This window comes from Ranitomeya imitator, chromosome 2 (assembly GCF_032444005.1).
Source record: "Ranitomeya imitator isolate aRanImi1 chromosome 2, aRanImi1.pri, whole genome shotgun sequence".
NCBI lineage: Eukaryota > Metazoa > Chordata > Amphibia > Anura > Dendrobatidae > Ranitomeya > Ranitomeya imitator.
Genome location: NC_091283.1, coordinates 154,842,010 through 154,859,940, shown reverse-complemented (window position 1 = coordinate 154,859,940; position 17,931 = coordinate 154,842,010). Strand labels below are relative to the sequence as shown.

The 17,931-nt window shown below is 46.9% G+C and overlaps 1 protein-coding gene across 2 annotated transcripts in view; it reads right to left on the bottom strand.

The window, feature by feature from the left end:
• Positions 1–17,931, bottom strand: part of ASS1 (argininosuccinate synthase 1) — a 59,481-nt gene that overhangs the window by 21,705 nt on the left and 19,845 nt on the right. For both annotated transcript variants that reach the window (XM_069747523.1, XM_069747524.1), the window contains exons 8-12: positions 12,891–12,961; positions 10,544–10,574; positions 5,342–5,432; positions 2,639–2,723; positions 355–419 (exon numbers count right to left, since the gene is read on the bottom strand). In XM_069747523.1, the coding sequence (XP_069603624.1) occupies positions 355–419; positions 2,639–2,723; positions 5,342–5,432; positions 10,544–10,574; positions 12,891–12,961 (343 nt within the window). The remainder of the gene's footprint in view (positions 1–354; positions 420–2,638; positions 2,724–5,341; positions 5,433–10,543; positions 10,575–12,890; positions 12,962–17,931) is intronic.

Genomic DNA, 17,931 nt, shown 5'->3' with positions numbered 1-17,931 from the left:
GGATATGGACAGAAGAGATGATTAGTAGTTAAGAGCTTACATTGCAATTCCCTACACAGCAGCAGAGTTGCAATGGCTCCTCATATGGCGATTATTATACATAGAGTTTCTGAGTCTTTGTATGTGAATGTGTCAGCAGTTTGTGCTCCAGAGCTGCCAGCCATTCTGTAATCGGGAGACATGCAGCAAATCCTTCTGACAACTGAGGGAAGTGCTGACAACTTGATATTGCTGCGGATATACTCACAGTAGTGGAGGCAGAGGATGCATTTATAGGAGTGGTAGGCAGCGCTATAGGAAACCCAGACCTTGGCAGTGTAACCTTATTTATCATCCCTTTAATAGGAAACTTACCACGTGACTTCATCCCGATGTATCGGTTCTCCACGATATCGATTCTCCCCACACCGTGCTTACCCCTGGAGAGACGAAACACATCCACGGATCACAAACATTTCATCTATTTACAGGGCAATATGAAAAATACCGAGGGGGTGAAGTAGGGGTGCTCTCTAAGGCCGCGGTCATAAGATTCTATCCTCCACAGCAGCTTTATCCCCCTGTAGGGGGCGCTCACTATATGATGGAGAGATGGAGTAGGGGTCATCCTGAGGCCACAGTCAGACCAGGCTTAGGGGCTTTATCCCCCTATAGGGGCACTTATAATGGATATATGGAGTAGGGGTCCTCCCTGAGGCTGCAGTCAGACTAGGCGCAGCGACTTTATCCCCCTGTAGGGGGCGCTCACTGTATAATGGATATATGGAGTAGGGGTCATCCTGAGGCCACAGTCAGACTAGGCGCAGAGGTTTTATCCCCCTGTAGGGGGCGCTCACTGTATAATGGATATGTGGAGTAGGGGTCCTCCCTGAGGCTGCAGTCAGACTAGGCGCAGTGGCTTTATCCCCCTGTAGGGGGCGCTCACTATATATTGGATATATGGAGTAGGGGTCATCCTGAGGCCACAGTCAGACCAGGCTTAGGGGCTTTATCCCCCTATAGGGGCACTTATAATGGATATATGGAGTAGGGGTCCTCCCTGAGGCTGCAGTCAGACTAGGCGCAGCGACTTTATCCCCCTGTAGGGGGCGCTCACTGTATAATGGATATATGGAGTAGGGGTCATCCTGAGGCCACAGTCAGACTAGGCGCAGAGGTTTTATCCCCCTGTAGGGGGCGCTCACTGTATAATGGATATATGGAGTAGGGGTCCTCCCTGAGGCTGCAGTCAGACTAGGCGCAGTGGCTTTATCCCCCTGTAGGGGGCGCTCACTATATATTGGATATATGGAGTAGGGGTCATCCTGAGGCCACAGTCAGACTAGGCGCAGTGGATTTATCCCCCTGTAGGGGGCGCTCACTATATAATGGATATATGTAGTAGGGGTCCTCCCTGGCGCCGCAGTCAGACTAGGCGCAGAGGCTTTATCCCCCTGTAGGGGGCGCTTACTATATAATGGATATATGGAGTAGGGGTCCTCCCTGGCGCCGCAGTCAGACTAGGCGCAGAGGCTTTATCCCCCTGTAGGGGGCGCTTACTATATAATGGATATATGGAGTAGGGGTCCTCCCTGGCGCCGCAGTCAGACTAGGCGCAGTGGCTTTATCCCCCTGTAGGGGGCGCTCACTAGCCACAGCTGAAGACAAGGCTCTTGATTCACAATAGGCCGTTCTTTACAAGGTTGATCTGCTATTGTGACGGCTCTTCATTTCCTCCGCAGAATAAAGTGCATTATAGCCTCCTCTCTGCTGCACTATAAGGCTGGTATGGTTATTGTTTCTGGAAAGAACCATGGAAGCCGTGCTGTAATGTAAAGTGGCAATGAAGGTTCACAGGTTAATAGGTGGCTGCAGGGTCATAGAGACCTTGGGTTAATTGCACTTATTGCCTGATGTCATTTTCCAGGGGTGGGGGGTCTGGTCACAGCCCTAATGGTGGTCTTGTACATTCATGTCTGTGTTCAGTACCACGCGGCATGAAGAAACCATTGTACATGTCACAAGTCAAGAAAAGTCACCTGAGATGGGGGGCAAGGTGGTGCTGGTTCATCATAGGACCAGAAGACCCCTTAGTGGGCCATGACTCAATAATGGTACGAGGGTCCAGAGGTTTACAACATATCTGATGGAAACTTGCAACTTCTTGATAGGGCACACTGCTATTCAAATGATTGATTATAGGTGGGCTCCTGAGTGGGCCCAAGATAACGCAAGGATTTTAGGAGAAGTCAGAGGTGCTGGGAGATGCAGGGCTAGGGGGGCATGACGGTCCCAGCGTCTTAAAGTAAAAATGTACCTGTGTGCTCCACCCACTGTTGGGGTGTATGTGGGGAGGAGGAGCGGGGCGCGGGCTCAACCTGTGGGGACATCATGGAGGCTGCTGCTGTGATCATGGGTAACGCAGAACAATGATGGAGAGAAGCCGCGGACAGGTCCACGTCCCTGGACCTTATCTCAATTGATTGCCTCAGTGAAGACTTTTAGAGTCTAGATTGCAGGTGCATTGCCTAATTAGGGGTTTGCAGGTAACGGCATTCCCTAACCTGAGTCCCGATGCTCTCCAAACTGGATCCCTTCTTAAAGTGACAGTGCATAGTTTTACATCTCACACTTTACCCTTTCTTCATTTCTGACTTACGCAACTTCGTTGAGATAGGTGAAAAGCTCCAGCGCGGAGTGATGCCGGCTCCCATCACGGATGTTTGCGACTTGCACAGGGACACCTGTAATTGAGGAAAAAAAACACAATATAAATGGGTATATATATATATATATATATATATATATATATATATATATATATATATATATATGAGAATGGGCTAAACGCTTCGCAACGAGACGGCGGCTCCTCCACACAGCAGCGTTTAATGGATGAGACAGATATGAACTCTAAATAACTCCTTAAGAACCAGAAGGTGGCGGGGAAGAGAAGGGAAGAGGGGGTAGAGTTTACAGATTTAGGGTAAAATAGAAACTGCAATAAAATGAGCCCCTCTAAGCCCCCCGGGCCCAGGGCCTGTCTCTACTGTCACCCTGTCTTTCATTTCATACACTGTGAAATTGCCACCAGCCCCATTCTTAATTGCATTTCACGGTCCCCCATTGTCTTACGGCCCGGCACCTTCTGTCTCACCACTCAGAGATTTGAGCCTGACAAATGGGGACAGAGGAGGGGGGAAGCTGGTGGCCAGTTGCTCGGTGGGTTTCCGACCCACCCATCCATCCAATCCCCCCATAATGTCTGTTTCAATGAGCGCCAACCAAGTTCTAGACCTGTCAACACTCAAAGAGGGAATAATGGAGGGGGTCCGCCAGTAAGAAGTTAAAGCCATCGAGACCCCATGAATTAATTATTACACCTTCCACAAGAAAGGCAGAGGGAAGGGTGTGGTGTCCGGGGAGGGCGATGAGGGGGGATTTTCGGGTGGAAGGGCTACGGGTGGGAGGGAGAGGACAGACTATGAAAAGAAAGGCCGCATTATTCTTTTGCAAAGTGAAATGAGCAATAAATGTATCAGCAATCTGACAAGGGCTTGTTTCGCCACAAAGCGGAGCCGGGACTAGGTTTGTGCTTAATCTTTTCTCCATCTGTTGCCCCCATTAGTATTGATTGCACCATTCAATGCCAATCACCTCTTAACAAGAGCACTCTCGCTCTCTTATGCTATTAAATGTAATTCTTTGCAATAATGAACTTTAAGCCGCCTTCATCAGTCTGCAGATCCTATTTAGATTTAAAGGGTTTTTTTTTTTCTGGATGGGAGAATGTTTTTTTTTTTGTGGGGGGGGGGGGGGGACCGTATTTTGCTCGTCACTCTTGCCCGTCCTGGACTTGATCCGCAGCTTATAGTTTTCAAATAGTCAATAATTAGATTAAAACTTCAAATAAATAAAGCGCGGGAGATGAATAGATAAATCTGACGGACTGCGGATAACTGGAGACGCCATTGTCCCGGCTGGAATGACGATGGGACTTTAATTTCTCGGGGATAATTCCGTAACAATAGCATAAGGTGCTATAATGCCACGTGTAAATGAGTCCGTGGACGTGACGGCGCAGGCTCCGAGCAGCTGCCAGTCTGGTATTAGAAGAGGTGGCAGCGGTGTGCCGAGACAGCACCGACAATCAACCTGCACACAATCCTGCATTTATACATTATGGGGCTTTCCAGTGATGGATTTGGGAATGGTGGGGGTGGAGGTGGAGGTTCAGAATCAGATATGATGGATGCATATCATATCACATAGCGAGGGTCAATATTATCGAGAGCGTGAGGTGGCGGATGGGGAAAATAAATAAAAGTAAAAAACAATATATACAAAAAAAATGTAATTAATGTTATATCAGTATACGATCATTTAGATTTTTTGTAATAGACACTTAATAGGAGTAAAATTATATTATAGTGCATGAAGTTATTACTGGTGTTCTGTGTATTAGTAATCATTATAGACGTGATTATATTACACCATATTGCGCTATAGACTCAGCATTATTATATTATATATATTATATTAATGATCAGGTGTATGCGGGACCCTTGGGCATCAGAGTCCCAGAGGCCCCTCTTCATTTCAGATGTTCCCTCCTCATCTTCCAAGATCTATCACTTTTTGTATTTTCCGGTCGGTGGGCCTGGATCGGCGCCCGTTCCTTGTGGTACGAGCTGTATTTTTTACCATTTTAGGGTCTGTATGACTTCATGATCTCCGTTTATTCCATTTTCTTGGGGAAGCAGCGGGATAAAACAAACAATTCTACAGCTTCCGCGTTCACTGAAATATTCTGCCATTTTATTCGGTCAGACGGTAACAAGCGGCTCCGTTACCAAGTGTGGTCACTTTGATTATTTTTCAGATTTCGTTTAGGTATCGCTTTAACGTTTTATATTGTGATGTGAACCTGCGACCACATGATCGTTTGTACATGGCAGACACGGGAGCATTCAGGAGGCCCCCCCATTGTGCTCCGTGGGGCAGATGGGGGTTAAGGGCAGCCCTCCTTCATGTACAACCTCCTAAATGCTGCTGTCACGATTGACCGCGGCATCCAAGAGGTTACAGTGCCGTGATCGGAGCAGTCTCTGATCCCAGCATTAGACCCGACTCCACACACACGAGAGGCGTTAGGGCCCCCGCAGGCTCTAGGACCACAATGCATCTGCTTATTTAGTAACATTACAATATTTCATTCTTACACCCGGACTCCATCAGGAACGACAAGAATGAAGGGAATGCCACCCCTGGGCAGAGTTCAGGTAAACCAAGCCCTTTCCAGTTTTTCCAGGATGGTTTACAAAAATTTGGGACAGTTGGGAACTCGGTCACAGACACCCACCTTTCTTAAACTCAATCTCCAGGATGTCGGGGGTGCTTGGGGAGGCACTGGGGTCCTTCGTTTTCACAAACAGCCCGTCCGGTGCATTGTTCTGTTCGAAAATAAAAACACTTGATGACTTTGGGAAGTTCTGGGCTAGAAATATCCAACATGGACACAGATAATCATAACAACCAATCCGCAGCCTCACTGCAAGGCCATTAGTTGGGCTGTTTCTCCATTTAATGTCTATTGGCCTTTCTGACCAATGGCATTGCTTCTCTCATTCTTCCAGAATAGGTTTAAAAATGAAAGAATAAATCTGATAGGTCGTTATGCCTAACACAGATTATCCTGGAATGGAAGAGGCTTTCAGTCAAATGCTGCCCCTGACAACCAATCAATTTCATTCCTAAACCAGTTCTGAAAGAGTGAGGGAAGGAACTGATTGGTTGCTATGGGCGACACTGGCTATTATTAATGGGGCACTTACTGAGGTGGCCCTCCTAACAACCAATCAGATCCCTTCTAAAATTTCTACAGGAATGAAAGAAATTCTGATTGGTTGATTTGGGCTATTTTTTTTTTTTGTTATGGATGGGTTTTATGGGGTAGGTACATCCCTCAACAACTAATGAGATTATTTTTTTAAATTTTCAAACTTGTGCAAAAACAATGAAAGCTGCAATCTGATTGGCCGCACTAGCCACTATGTTTAGTTATTATAGTAGGCCATCAGCTCATGCTGGGAGTTGTAGTGTCACACCTGCTGGGGTGCCACAGGTTACTTATAAGCACACCTCCATTGTAATGTCCCTCTAATAACTGTAATAAGTGACATAATGGTAAAAGCGCAGGCCGAGCAGGGGAGGGGGCGAGCGCCCATAACGGATGTATGAGCCGCGTCTATCACAGCAGTTTATTCTGCAGAAATCCAGAAAGAAATCAGAGCGGGTGACCCCAGCAGGTGCTCCGCAGGAACGCACTCGTACCGTGTCCCCGAGGTTAATACATCCGGGGGAGCGGAGAGGAACAAAGCAGAAACTCATCTAAAAACAGATCAGCCTAATGCCAGCCTTGGCAGCGGCACAATGAGAAGGCGCCTTCTCTCCGCGCTCATCATTCACGCCCTTTCTGGGTTACTGGCTGAAATCTGCGGTGGCCGTTTGATTGCTCGCGGTCCCTGACTTGTGGGCGTGGTGATGGCCGTCAATCACTCCAGCACCGTGTTCCACGCTTGGAAAAACCACAGACACCTTTAAAACAAAAAGTGCCAGAGAAGCATTGGCCGGGAGCGGGACTGGGACTACCAGGGGCACGAACGGGGGGACGGCCTCCCAGAGTCTCTAGACAGCATGTCATTTTCTATATTACTGGGCCTTCCAATGATCCGGAATATATGCACTGGCTTCCAGGTGTCCAGTAGCCCCTCCGACAGTCCAGATCCACTTAGTCACTTTGACTCAGCCCAAGTGAGTGGTGCATGGCAAATGAATGGATTGGACTGGAGGGAGCCGCGTAGTGGGGCGGGTCAGATGATGTGACGGACCCTGGCTAAGTCTGGGCGTCGGGCTTAGCAAGAGGGTCGGACTAAGTGAAGGATTTGGACTATGTCATGGATTTAAACTAAGTAAATAGGGATAAGAAAAAAGGGGCCAGACTTAGGCTAGTTTCACACATCCGTTTTTTTGTGTTCAGGCTAAATCCAGCCAATTTGTAAAAAAAACGATCTGTCGCAAATTGTGGAAAACTGATGCGCCAGATCGAGAGAGAGATTTGTATCGAAAATGCTTTGAAAACCGGATCCGGGCGCCGGATTCATGATTTCACACCTCCGTTTCATGTGTTTTTGCCGATTCCGTCACTGTGCGGTTTTTTCCGCCGGACAAAAAAACGTAGCAGTGAACGTTTTCTCCGTCCGCCGGAAAAGACTATTTGGACGGATCCGGAAAAAAACGGATGAAACGTGTGGCCATCAGGCACAATCCGGCGCTAACACAACTCTATGGGAAAAAGACGGATCCGGCGTAAAAAAACCCAAAACGATCCGTTTTTTCCAAAAATTGCCGGATTGTGCCTGAAACAAAAAGCCTGATGTGTGAAAGTAGCCTTAATTAGGGGATCATACTATGTGAGTAAATGTGGGGTTCAGTTGAGGGTTGTGGCTACTTCGGTAATGGGGTTGGGCTAATTAAGAGGGTCAGGTTAAAGTCGGGAAGTTATGGGATCCTCGCCCGTTTACTAAACCCCAGAAATGAAAGTCACGCCGAGCCAACTTCTTGACCCAGCTCCCATTAAATAAAACAACCAAATAAGAATAAAATGACTTTGTTGCCTTCCTGACAGCCATATTTTTGTCGCTGATCTCGAGGCCTCAGTTAATCTGGCTAGTGGCCGCCATCACAAGCCTTTCCATCTATCTTGCCCAGCAGGGTGGCTATAACAGAGATGTCACGGAGAAATTAAGCAATCGAAAAAAAATTTAAACTATTTAGAAAAATAAAGATAAAAAAATGTCGAAAATGTGATAAAATGTGCGGTGGAAGAGAGCGGCATTGTACAGGAGAGGGCGAGAGAAGAGGAGAAGGAGGTTAGGAGGAAATGGGGCGTGAAGTGAAGGCTGGTGTAGGGTGCGCGGCCGTCAATGCTTTATTCACCCGCTGATCTTGTTGTGTCCGAGGCTGAATGAACTCTTTCAAAGCGACAGATGAAGTTAAAGCAAGTAAATTTCTATCTTTCTAACATTAGGACGCCTCATTGCCCTTCAATCGGGTCTCATGAAGGCAGAAAATGGCCCAACCATCTGTTTTTTTTCCTTTTTTTTTTTTTTTTATAAATCCCTGCAGTTGGGAAGACGATGTACGAGAAAAAGAAGAGAAGGAGGGAAAGAAAAATAAATGGATATTACACAGTCACAATTGTCCCCACCCTTTCATTGTAAATTTGGTTTATTAGTACAATTTATAATATTTCTGATGTTTTTAATAAACCAATAAAATAAGAACAATGAAAATTTCTGAACAACTAATATACCAACTGATTTCTCCAAACTCACCACAAAATGGCACTTTACCTGACCCAAGCAGTTCCACCATTATTTCCTCCCTTCATGACTAGTCTTTAGTAGTTAGTACAACCCCTCTGGCTGTTATAACCTGCTGTATATGTTGCGGATTGGTGTGCAGATTTTTCCGCACTGTTTTTGCAAAATCCGCATGTAAACTGCACTGCGGATTTACCGTGTTTTTTGTGCGGATTCCACCTGCAGTTTTACACCTGCCGATTCCTATTGAGGAGCAGGTGTAAACTGCTGCGGAATCCGCACAAAGAATTGGCATGGTGGAGAAAAAACATCGCTGCGTTTCCGCGCGTTTTTTTTCCCGCAGCATGTGCACTGCGCATTTTGTTTTCCATACGTTTACATGGTACTGTACAATGCATCGAAAACACTTCTTCTGACAACAAGCCTTGGTGGCCTGTGAGGAGCTGGGATCATTGTCCTGTTTGAAAGTCCAATGGCACCAGAGCTTCAGCTCCTCACAGAAGGTGTGAGTTGTTCACCTAGGATTTCCTAATACCGTACTTGTTTGCACACATTAGGTCCTCCACCACACACTGCAGATTTCCAGCTCCAGAACATCACCAAACCCCTTGCCACACTTCACTGTAGGCTTCCTGAGCCCACCCTGCCATTATTCACTGTCAGCATCATGAAGCCCTTGTTTTGCTTCACTTTAATCATCACTGAGCCTTGGCTGTGCTTCACTGTATTCATCATTGATCCCCCACCATGCTTAGGACTGTAGACATCACTAAGCTCCTGCCATGCTTCACTGTAGGCATCAACGAGCTCCCGACATGCTTCACTGTATGCATCACAGAGCACCCGCCATGCTTCACCGTAGACATCACCGAGGCAACGCCATGCTTCACTGTAGACATCAACGAGCCCCTGTCATGCCTTACTGTAGAAATCAATGAGCCTCTACCATGGTTTACTGTAGACATCACGGAGCCCCCACCATGCTTAGAGCTGTAGGCATCACCGAGTCCCCGTCGTGTATAGTAGTCGTCACTGAGCCCTTGCCATGCTTTACTGTAGACATCATGGAGGCATTGCCATGCTTCATTGTAGGGCTGTAGGTAGGGTGTTCTTCCAGTGGATGCTTCATTCCTTTGTCTCCAAGATCTGGTGATCTGTAGAAAAGTTCCAGTGTTGTTTCATCGCTCCATAGAACAGAATTACAGAACTTCTGAGGTTATTTCTATGGTTTTGCACATTGGAGGCAACTTTTATTGTACTTGTGAGATAGTAGAGGGGACATCTTGGAGTTTGGACACAGAGATCGTCAGATTTTAGTATGCGCTGTAGAAACTGAGCTCTAAGCGCTGGTTGCAATTGGATCTTGCTTCAGGTCTTGCAGTCACTCGCAGTGATAGCCTCCTCTTCCTGCTAAGTCCAGATAGTGCTTCTATGTGACCACTGCTTCCTGCCATATCTGTAGGAACAGCCTCTGCCGCGGCAGCTCGTATCCTTCTTCTTTGTGCAATGATCTCTTCTCTACTCTTTTTGGACCACTCTCTTGACAACCCAATATTAGTGAACTGGAAGCCATTGCCAATGAGGAATGAGATGGGATTCCTCAGAAATGCTGACTATGCAGCACTTCAGCAGCAGGTTATAACAGCCAAATGGTCAGTAAATGCTTAAGACGTTGGTCAAGAAGAAGTGAATAATCGTGAGACTGCGGGAGTTTTAGTAAAAGTGGAATTTTAATGCAAATTTGGAGAAATCACTTGTTCTAGTGGCTCAGACATGGGCCGCTCAGGTAACAGAGATCAAACACTGAAGTGTTATCACAATACTAGAGCAAAGTGGATCCTGCCCTCAGGCTGTGGCCCATGGGAGCAGCGGTGCCATCCCCTGCCCGTGCTCATCCTGATTACTGCTGACAGCTCATTTGTTTTCACTACTGTCAGACATGGCAGCCGCTGCAGGAAAAATGTCAGCTTCATGTGGGGAAGCCGCCATCAGTGCTGCACACTGAAGGAACACATGGTAGATTGTAAGCTCCCCGGGACAGAGGACGTAACCACCTCGCATGGTATTATAGGCTATAGGAGGGGGAGTCACACAGCGGAGATCTAGGAGTCCAAAGACTGTCAGATTACAAATCGCCCTGTTACCGATAGCAACCACTCCATAATTACATTTTCACTCACCTTGGGGTTCTCCAGGATCCCCCCCTCATAGCTGAAAGAGAGAAGATCACATGTATTATCTGCAGTCACCCCAAATGTCATTATCCCGCACCCAGAGTGTCATCCTGTACCCAGAGTGTCAGCGTCATTATCCTGTACCCAGAGTGTCAGCGTCATTATCCTGCGCCCCGAGTGTCAGCATCATTATCCTGTACCCAGAGTGTCAGCGTCATTATCCTGCGCCCCGAGTGTCAGCATCATTATCCTGCACCCCGAGTGTCAACGTCATTATCCCATACCCCGAGTGTCAGCTTCATTATCCCGTACCCCGAGTGTCAGCATCATTATCCCGTACCCCGGGTGTCAGCATCATTATCCCGTACCCCGGGTGTCAACATCATTATCCTGCGCCCCGAGTGTCAACGTCATTATCCCATACCCCGAGTGTCAGCTTCATTATCCCGTACCCCGGGTGTCAGCATCATTATCCCGTACCCCGGATGTCAGCATCATTATCCCGTACCCCGGGTGTCAGCATCATTATCCTGCACCCGGAGTGTCAGCGTCATTATCCTGCACCGCAAGTGTCAGCGTCATTATCCTGTACCCCGAGTTTCAGCATCATTATCCTGTACCCCGGGTGTCAGCATCATTATCTTGTACCCCGGGTGTCAGCATCATTATCCCATACCCTGAGTCAGCGTCATTATCCTGCACCGTAAGTGTCAGCGTCATTATCCCATACCCCGAGTATCAGCGTCATTATCCTGTACCCCGAGTGTCATCATCATCATCCCGTACCCAGAGTGTCAGCATCATTATCCCGTACCCCGAGTATTGGCGTCATTATCCCATACGCCTAGTGTCAGCGTCATTATCCCCTACCCCGTATGTCAGCATCATTATTCCATACCCCTAGTGCTGGCGTCATTATCCCGTACTGCAAGTGTCAACGTCATTATCCTGTACCCCAATTGTCAGCGTCATTATCCCGTACCCCGAATGTCAGCATCATTATCCTGTACCCCCGGTGTCAGCATCATTATCCTGCACCCCGAGTGTCAGCATCATTATCCTGCACCGCAATTGTCAGCGTCAGTATCCCATACCACGAGTGTCAGCGTCATTACCCTGTATCCCGAGTGTCAGCATCATTATCCCATACCCCGGGTGTCAGCATCATTAACCTGCACCCGGAGAGTCAGCGTCATTATCCTGCACCGCAAGTGTCAGCGTCATTATCCCGTACCCCGAATGTCAGCATCATTATCCTGTACCCCGGGTGTCAGCATCATTATCTTGTACCCCGGGTGTCAGCATCATTATCCCGTACCCTGAGTGTCAGCGTCATTATCCTGCACCGTAAGTGTCAGCGTCATTATCCCATACCCCGAGTATCAGCGTCATTATCCCGTACCCCGAGTGTCATCATCATTATCCTGTACCCCGAGTATTGGCGTCATTATCCCGTACCCCTAGTGTCAGCGTCATTATCCCCTACCCCGTATGTCAGCATCATTATCCCATACCCCTAGTGCTGGCGTCATTATCCCGTACTGCGAGTGTCAGCGTCATTAACCTGTACCCCAATTGTCAGCGTCATTATCCCGTACCCCGAATGTCAGCATCATTATCCTGTACCCCCGGTGTCAGCATCATTATCCTGCACTCCGAGTGTCAGCATCATTATCCTGCACCCTGAGTGTCAGCGTCATTATCCTGCACCGCAAGTGTCAGCGTCATAATCCTGTACCCCGAGTTTCAGCATCATTATCCTGTACCCCGAGTGTCAGCATCATTATCTTGTACCCCGGGTGTCAGCATAATTATCCCGTACCCTGAGTGTCAGCGTCATTATCCCATACCCCGAGTGTCAGCGTCATTATCCTGTGCCCCGAGTGTCAGCGTCATTATCCCCTACCCCGAATGACAGCGTCATTATCCCCTACCCCGAGTGTCATCATCATTATCCCGTACCCCGAGTGTCAGCATCATTATCCCGTACCCCGAGTATTGGCGTCATTATCCCGTACCCCTAGTGTCAGCGTCATTATCCCCTACCCCTAGTGCTGGCATCATTATCCCGTACTGCGAGTGTCAGCGTCATTATCCTTTACCCCAATTGTCAGCGTCATTATCCCGTACCCCAAGTATTGGCATCATTATCCCATACCCCCAGTGTCAGCGTCATTATCCCATACCCCTAGTGCTGGCGTCATTATCCCGTACTGCGAGTGTCAGCGTCATTATCCTTTACCCCAATTGTCAGCGTCATTATCCTGTACCCCGAATGTCAGCATCATTATCCTGTAGCCCGAGTGTCAGTGTCATTATCCCGTACCCCGACTGTTATGTTGGTGTCACTTACCTTATATGCATGATATTCTCATCCATACTCCAGGGGCTCTTTGGGGTCACCGGTACGGGGATGCCATGTTTCTGTAGGATATATATTAATTATTATTCTGGGCAGATATTTTATGAAAATCCAATAAATCCTAAATAACGAGCTTCATAGTCTACATGTAGGCCTTGTGTACGTCCTGCCGGCAGCCATGTTTGTACACTGATGTAGAGGGTTGCTATGACAACTTCTGACATCAGACTGTCAGCAGAGCAGCCTCAGGCTTCGGCCTACACACTAATTAGATATCAGATACCTGGCATCGCCTGTGTGTTCATCTCAGCTTCCTCCATGGTCCATTATATTACTCTATAAGGGGCTTTGGGTGGCCATCTTCCCATATAGATGAGCACGAATGTCGCTTATTGTGCATCCTGGGGTCTATTGAGGCTCAGGGGGAGGTCCCCAATGACAACATTTCAGGAACCAAATCTATAAAATTAATTGTGTCTTCCCCAGTCAATCTGTCATTGTGGTGGCCGTGTGGTGGCAGCCATTGTCCTTTGGTTTATAAGTAATCCGGGTGATTTATGGGGGCTGGGACGGCTGGATAATGGGCTCAATGGGGGCTATTGGGTATAGGATGAGTATGGCGGTGTGAGGCGTGTCACCTGGGCCATGTATACAGTCAGAGGTACCAATGATGGTGATGGGGCCCTTGTAGGGAAGGACAGATCACATCTTCACGGGCCCTACAGCACCAAAAGGGCCCCGGCCTGAAGAGCCGCATGATGGGTCCGTGGTGGATTTGTAGAATTCTTTCCCACCACTGATCAGAATGTATGAATTCACCCTCTGTTTGGACATTTTTACATTTCCACAAATGTGCAGTAAATGGAAGCACAAAGCTGACATAGTGCGCCTCCAGCACCGAAGGGCCGCACGTCATGTACAAGCGAGCGAACAGACAGATGGATTCTATGCATTATAAACACCGGGGGAATTTAATGACAAGCGAAAAACACTCACACTTCACGGAATCGCCAGAAAATGTATTCCTCCTTTCCCACAGAAAATCCGTAAAAATCTCCATTTTCCCCGTCTGGGCCGGAGCATCAGAATAACTCAGAGCCGCTTTTGTCTCAGTGGGGACCCTAATATGTTAACAAACCCATCACGGGAAAAAGAGGATCCCGACTGGGGCCTCGGAGGACCCCCATAGGTGGTAGACAGGCTTCTCCAAATGCATCCCCCCCTCCATTGGGCGAGGCAATGAGGGGTAAGCAATGCACCCATGATGAACACAACAAAGAACCCAAAGCTTCCGGCTAATGGAGCGACGCCACCCACACATAGAATAAAAGCCGGTAGGTGATGTTCAGCAGCGCGGCCCCCAGAGCAGCGCTCATACTAACGAGCTGACACTATATAAAGGGCCTAAATAATGAAGATGTCACCATCGGGAAGACACTTCATTGTCCCATTCACTTCATTATAACGCATCGGTGATTGCCCCTCACAGCAGCAAGATGCTGTGCATGTGTCCCTGGCTCACTGAGCAAAACAACTCACACTACCAGCAAAGTTAGCAAGACAAAGTACATGAGCCCCCCTCCCCCCCGGCTCAGTGAGTACAGATACCAGCAAAAGTAGAAAGTTGGTATGCATGCATCTCTGTCTCAGTGTGCAAAATACCTCAACAGCGAACAAAAGTAATAAGGCGCACTGCTTGTGTCATCTGACTCAGTGGGTAAAGGTACACCTTCCTATGAGAAGTCCTCGGATACCCTGTTGTATAATGTGTCCTTATGTCTGGTGCTTGAATGCACCCATGGCTCAGATACATTGTGGTAGTCTGTAATGTAATATATTCCTATGCCCAGGTAACAGATGAAACTCTGCAATATAGCGTATCACTATGCCAAAGGCTCAGATACCTTGTGATACCCTGTAATATAAAGTATCCCTATGCCCAAGGCTTCGATATCTTATGGTACCGTATAATAAAACGTATCACTATGCGCAGGGCTCAGATACCTTGTGATACCTTGCAATATAACGTATGCGTATACCTATGGATCAGATACATTGTGATACCCTGTAATATAACGTGTCCCAATGCCCAGGGATCACTCGGATACCTTGTGGTCTCATATAATATAACATATCCCTATTCCCAGGGATCAGATATCTTGTGGCACTCCATATAATATACCGTATCCCCATGCCTATGGCTCAGAAGCTTTGTGGTACCTTGTAATGTAATGGATCCCTATCCTCGGGACACAGATACCTTGTGGTACCATATAACATAACGAACCCCTATGCCCCGGGCTTTGACATTTCCAGCCGGGACCATTTTGATGGCCGCTGCCGCCTTTATTTCCTTTTCCTCATTGTTCCTCTGTGGTTTTTATAACCGGCTGAGAACAAAACTCCAATTTGTATCTTTTCTTGCTGTGGTGAATGTATTGTCCCTGCGCTGAATGGCTTGGAAGCCCCTAGGAATGCAGTGAAAGGCCACCAGGCCAGTGTGATCCCGAACAGTTATGAAGCCGGGCCTGGAGTTAACTTAGGGGCTTTTACTCATCCAGGCCCCCGGGTGCTGACAGAACACTTAAGTTTATCTGTTTCCAGAATGACAACAATTATGAGGGGGTGAGACCCTGCAAAGAAGAGGAGGGTCTACTGATAGCGATCTGCACAGCCCACTACTCAAATCCCTGTGATAAGAGGCAGCCTGGGGGCAAGAGGAGCAAAGGGGGTACTTACTTTGCCTCACATGGAAAACTCCAATAAAGCACTTGTAATGCACTCATCCGGGACCAAATCAATCTGGGGGGGGGGGGGGGGGGGGGGGGGGGTGCTGGACAGGACATTTTGGGGAATCTCTAATCTTTATAGGATTGAAATGACCATATAGTGCACATAAACCATTAGTATTCAGTATCCAAATAATACCGACATACCGTGCAGCGTGCCTTATATAGTGTCCCGAAGTACTGCATTGCAATATGTTATTATGTAACTAATGCTGCCATACCAGGCCAATATTATGCCATTATATTGTACCCCAATAGCACTACCCAATTTATATCACTTTACAGTGCCATACTACCACCATATGGTGGCCAAATAATGCCTCTGTAAAAAGAAAGATAATATCTCATTGTGGTGGTAGTATTCGTGGCTACATGGCGGTATAATTAGGGCATTATATAAAAGGTATTAGTTATATGGTGAGGAACTGTATAATGGTGTAATTTGGAAATCTCATGGCAGTGTTCTGTGGGTATTGCACCATGATATTGTGTGACACTGTATAGAGACATTATTTTACCAAAGTACTATACTCGCCTAATATTGTAGGAAAGGAGATTGCGGGTGTTTTACAATCCATAAGGAGTCGGAATGGAGAGAAGATACAGTCAGTGCAGTTTAATCTTGACGCGTTTCGAGGTATTACAATGTCTTCTTCAGGAGACCCACAGAGATCTTTATAGTACTCCTGAAGAAGAAGCTGTAATAGAGCAGAATGTGTCGATATTAAACCGCAGTGTCTGTATCTTGTCTTAATTCCGGCCCATTATTAATTGCCCAACAACAGTGCCGAACACCCGCGATCTCCTTTCCTACAATACTACGCTGAATTTATCACCCAGAGGTGGTGCAGCAGCTGAGACCTTATTTTCTACCTTACCAGAGTCGGGTCTCACAACCCTACCAGGTGAGCGGCACCACCATTCGATCACCACGTTATTTGGGATATCACCATATTGTGCACTTTTTACTTCCTAGTAGTTTTCAAACTCAACTAATACTGCCATACAGTGCCCACATTATACCGTACTCCAATAATATTACCAAATAATACCACTATACAATGCCCACATTATACCGTTATACTGATTCACTAAATTACTAGACTGATCTACTTATGGGACAGGTGGATAGCTCAGGAAAGCATGGTGGCCGGATTAAATGACACCCAGCTTTCCTATGAACAGACAGAGATAAGAAATGACTGACATTCTTTTACTTGAATGTCACAGCTGAGCCGGCAGTGTGGACCCCAGATGGGACAGGGCAGCGGATTGTAGCATTGCTGTAACACAGGGAGAATTGGAAAAGCGTTGCGCTCCAGCGGATCCACCGCTCTGGACTCATTAGTTTTCAAGAGCTTGTTAGTCAATTAATGACGCCCTTTGTTTATTCTGAATGGGCAATAATCAGCGGTCTCGGGCTGTGCCAGGGGGCAAATCTGTCACATCCTAACACCAGCTCATCACAATCCCACACACAGACAAAAAACCTGCAACCACCACTCACTGATCATCTGTATGAGAGCTAATGACCCCCTAGATGTGACACAGTAGCAGCCTGGCCAGGAGCAGGGGTGAGAGGAGTCAATGACAACTGCAATCCTCACTAATGATGATTGATCACTGGATTCATTACAGTCACTGAGTGATCCACATTACACATATACAGCACAGAGACCAGTCAGGTGAAACCGACACAACCTGTGCATAGGACAACTACCGCAACCACTCATCATCCTAAACATGACATACTACTAACAATAAATAACTAGTATAATACTGCCCCTATGTTCAAGAATATAACTACTATAATACTGCCCCTATGTACAAGAATATAACTACTATAATACTGCCCCTATGTACAAGACTATAACTACTATAATACTGCCACTATGTACAAGAATATAACTACTATAATACTGCCCCTATGTACAAGAATATAACTACTATAATACTACCCCCTATGTACAAGAATATAACTACTATAATACTGCCCCTATGTACAAGAATATAACTACTATAATACTGCCACTATGTACAAGAATATAACTACTATAATACTGCCCCTATGTACAAGAATATAACTACTATAATACTGCCCCCTATGTACAAGAATATAACTACAATAATAATGCCCCCTATGTACAAGAATATACTGTATCTACTATAATACTCCCCCCATGTACAAGAATATAACTACTATAATACCGCTGATATGTAAAAGAATATAACTACTATAATAC